Consider the following 1,126-nt stretch of genomic DNA (forward strand, 5'->3'; position numbering starts at 1 on the left):
AGGCCAGGTTCCTGATGTCAGTTTGCAGGAGGCACTTGGCACTGTCAAACCAGATCACCTCCAAGCTGACGCGCAGGTGAGCGCACCTGTCTCCCCCCAGCGCCGCCTCCCCCCGTCCCCGCCCCACGGCCACGCTGCTGAGCAAGATCACCTCCAAGCTGACGCGCAGGTGAGCGCACCTGAGATACACCTGGGGGCACCTGGGGTACACCTGGGGGCACCTGGGGGTACCTGGGGGCACCTGGGGGCACCTGGGATATACCTGAGATACACCTGGGGGGGTTCAGACACACCCGGGGCACCTGGGATACACCTGGGGGCACCTGGGGGGGGTTCAGACACACCTGGGCACACCTGGGCACACCTGAGATACACCTGGGGCACACCTGGGGGCTTCAGACACACCTGGGGGGACACACCTGGGACACCTGGTCACACCTGGGGGCTTCAGACACACCTGAGACACACCTGGGGATACCTGGGATATACCTGAGATACACCTGAGGGCACCTGGAATTGGATCAGGACCACCCTGGGACCCCTGGAACCACACCAGGACCCCCCAAAATCGGATTGGGACCCCTGGAACCAGACCAGGACCACCCAAGAATGAAACCAGGACCACCCTGGGACCCCCAAAACCGGACCAGGAGCCTCCTGGGACCCCCAAAATTGGATCAAGACCCCCCAAGAATGAAACCAGGACCACCCTGGGACCCCCAAAACCGGACCAGGAGCCTCCTGGGACCCCCAAAATTGGATTGAGACCCCTGGAATCGGACCAGGACCACCCCGGGACCCCCAGAACCGGACCGGGACCCCCCAAAATCGGATTGGGATCCCCGGAACTGGATCAGGACCACCCTGGGACCCCCAAAATTGGATCAAGACCCCCCAAGAATGAAACCAGGACCCCCGGAACTGGATCAGGACCACCCTGGAACCCCCAAAACCAGACCAGGACCACCCCGGGATCCCCAAAATTGGATTGGGACCCCCAGAACTGGACCAGAACACCCCGGGACCCCCAAAATCAGAGCGGGACCCCCCTGGGACCCCCCAAGAATGAGATCAGGACCCCCCTGGGGCCCCCCCAGAACCAGTTCAGGACCCCGGGGACGCCCAG

The 1,126-nt window shown here is 63.4% G+C and overlaps 1 protein-coding gene across 1 annotated transcript in view; it reads left to right on the forward strand.

Moving 5' to 3' along the window:
* Positions 1 to 100: 100 nt before the first annotated feature.
* BCKDHA (branched chain keto acid dehydrogenase E1 subunit alpha) overlaps positions 101 to 1,126 on the forward strand; it is a gene marked incomplete at both ends in the record, with an annotated part of 12,069 nt that continues 11,043 nt past the window's right edge. Inside the window, one exon of the mRNA XM_039728083.1 lies at positions 101 to 169. Coding sequence (XP_039584017.1) covers positions 101 to 169 — 69 coding nt within the window. The remainder of the gene's footprint in view (positions 170 to 1,126) is intronic.

This window comes from Passer montanus, unplaced genomic scaffold (genome assembly GCF_014805655.1).
Source record: "Passer montanus isolate IOZ18808 unplaced genomic scaffold, ASM1480565v1 scaffold635, whole genome shotgun sequence".
Taxonomy (NCBI): domain Eukaryota; kingdom Metazoa; phylum Chordata; class Aves; order Passeriformes; family Passeridae; genus Passer; species Passer montanus.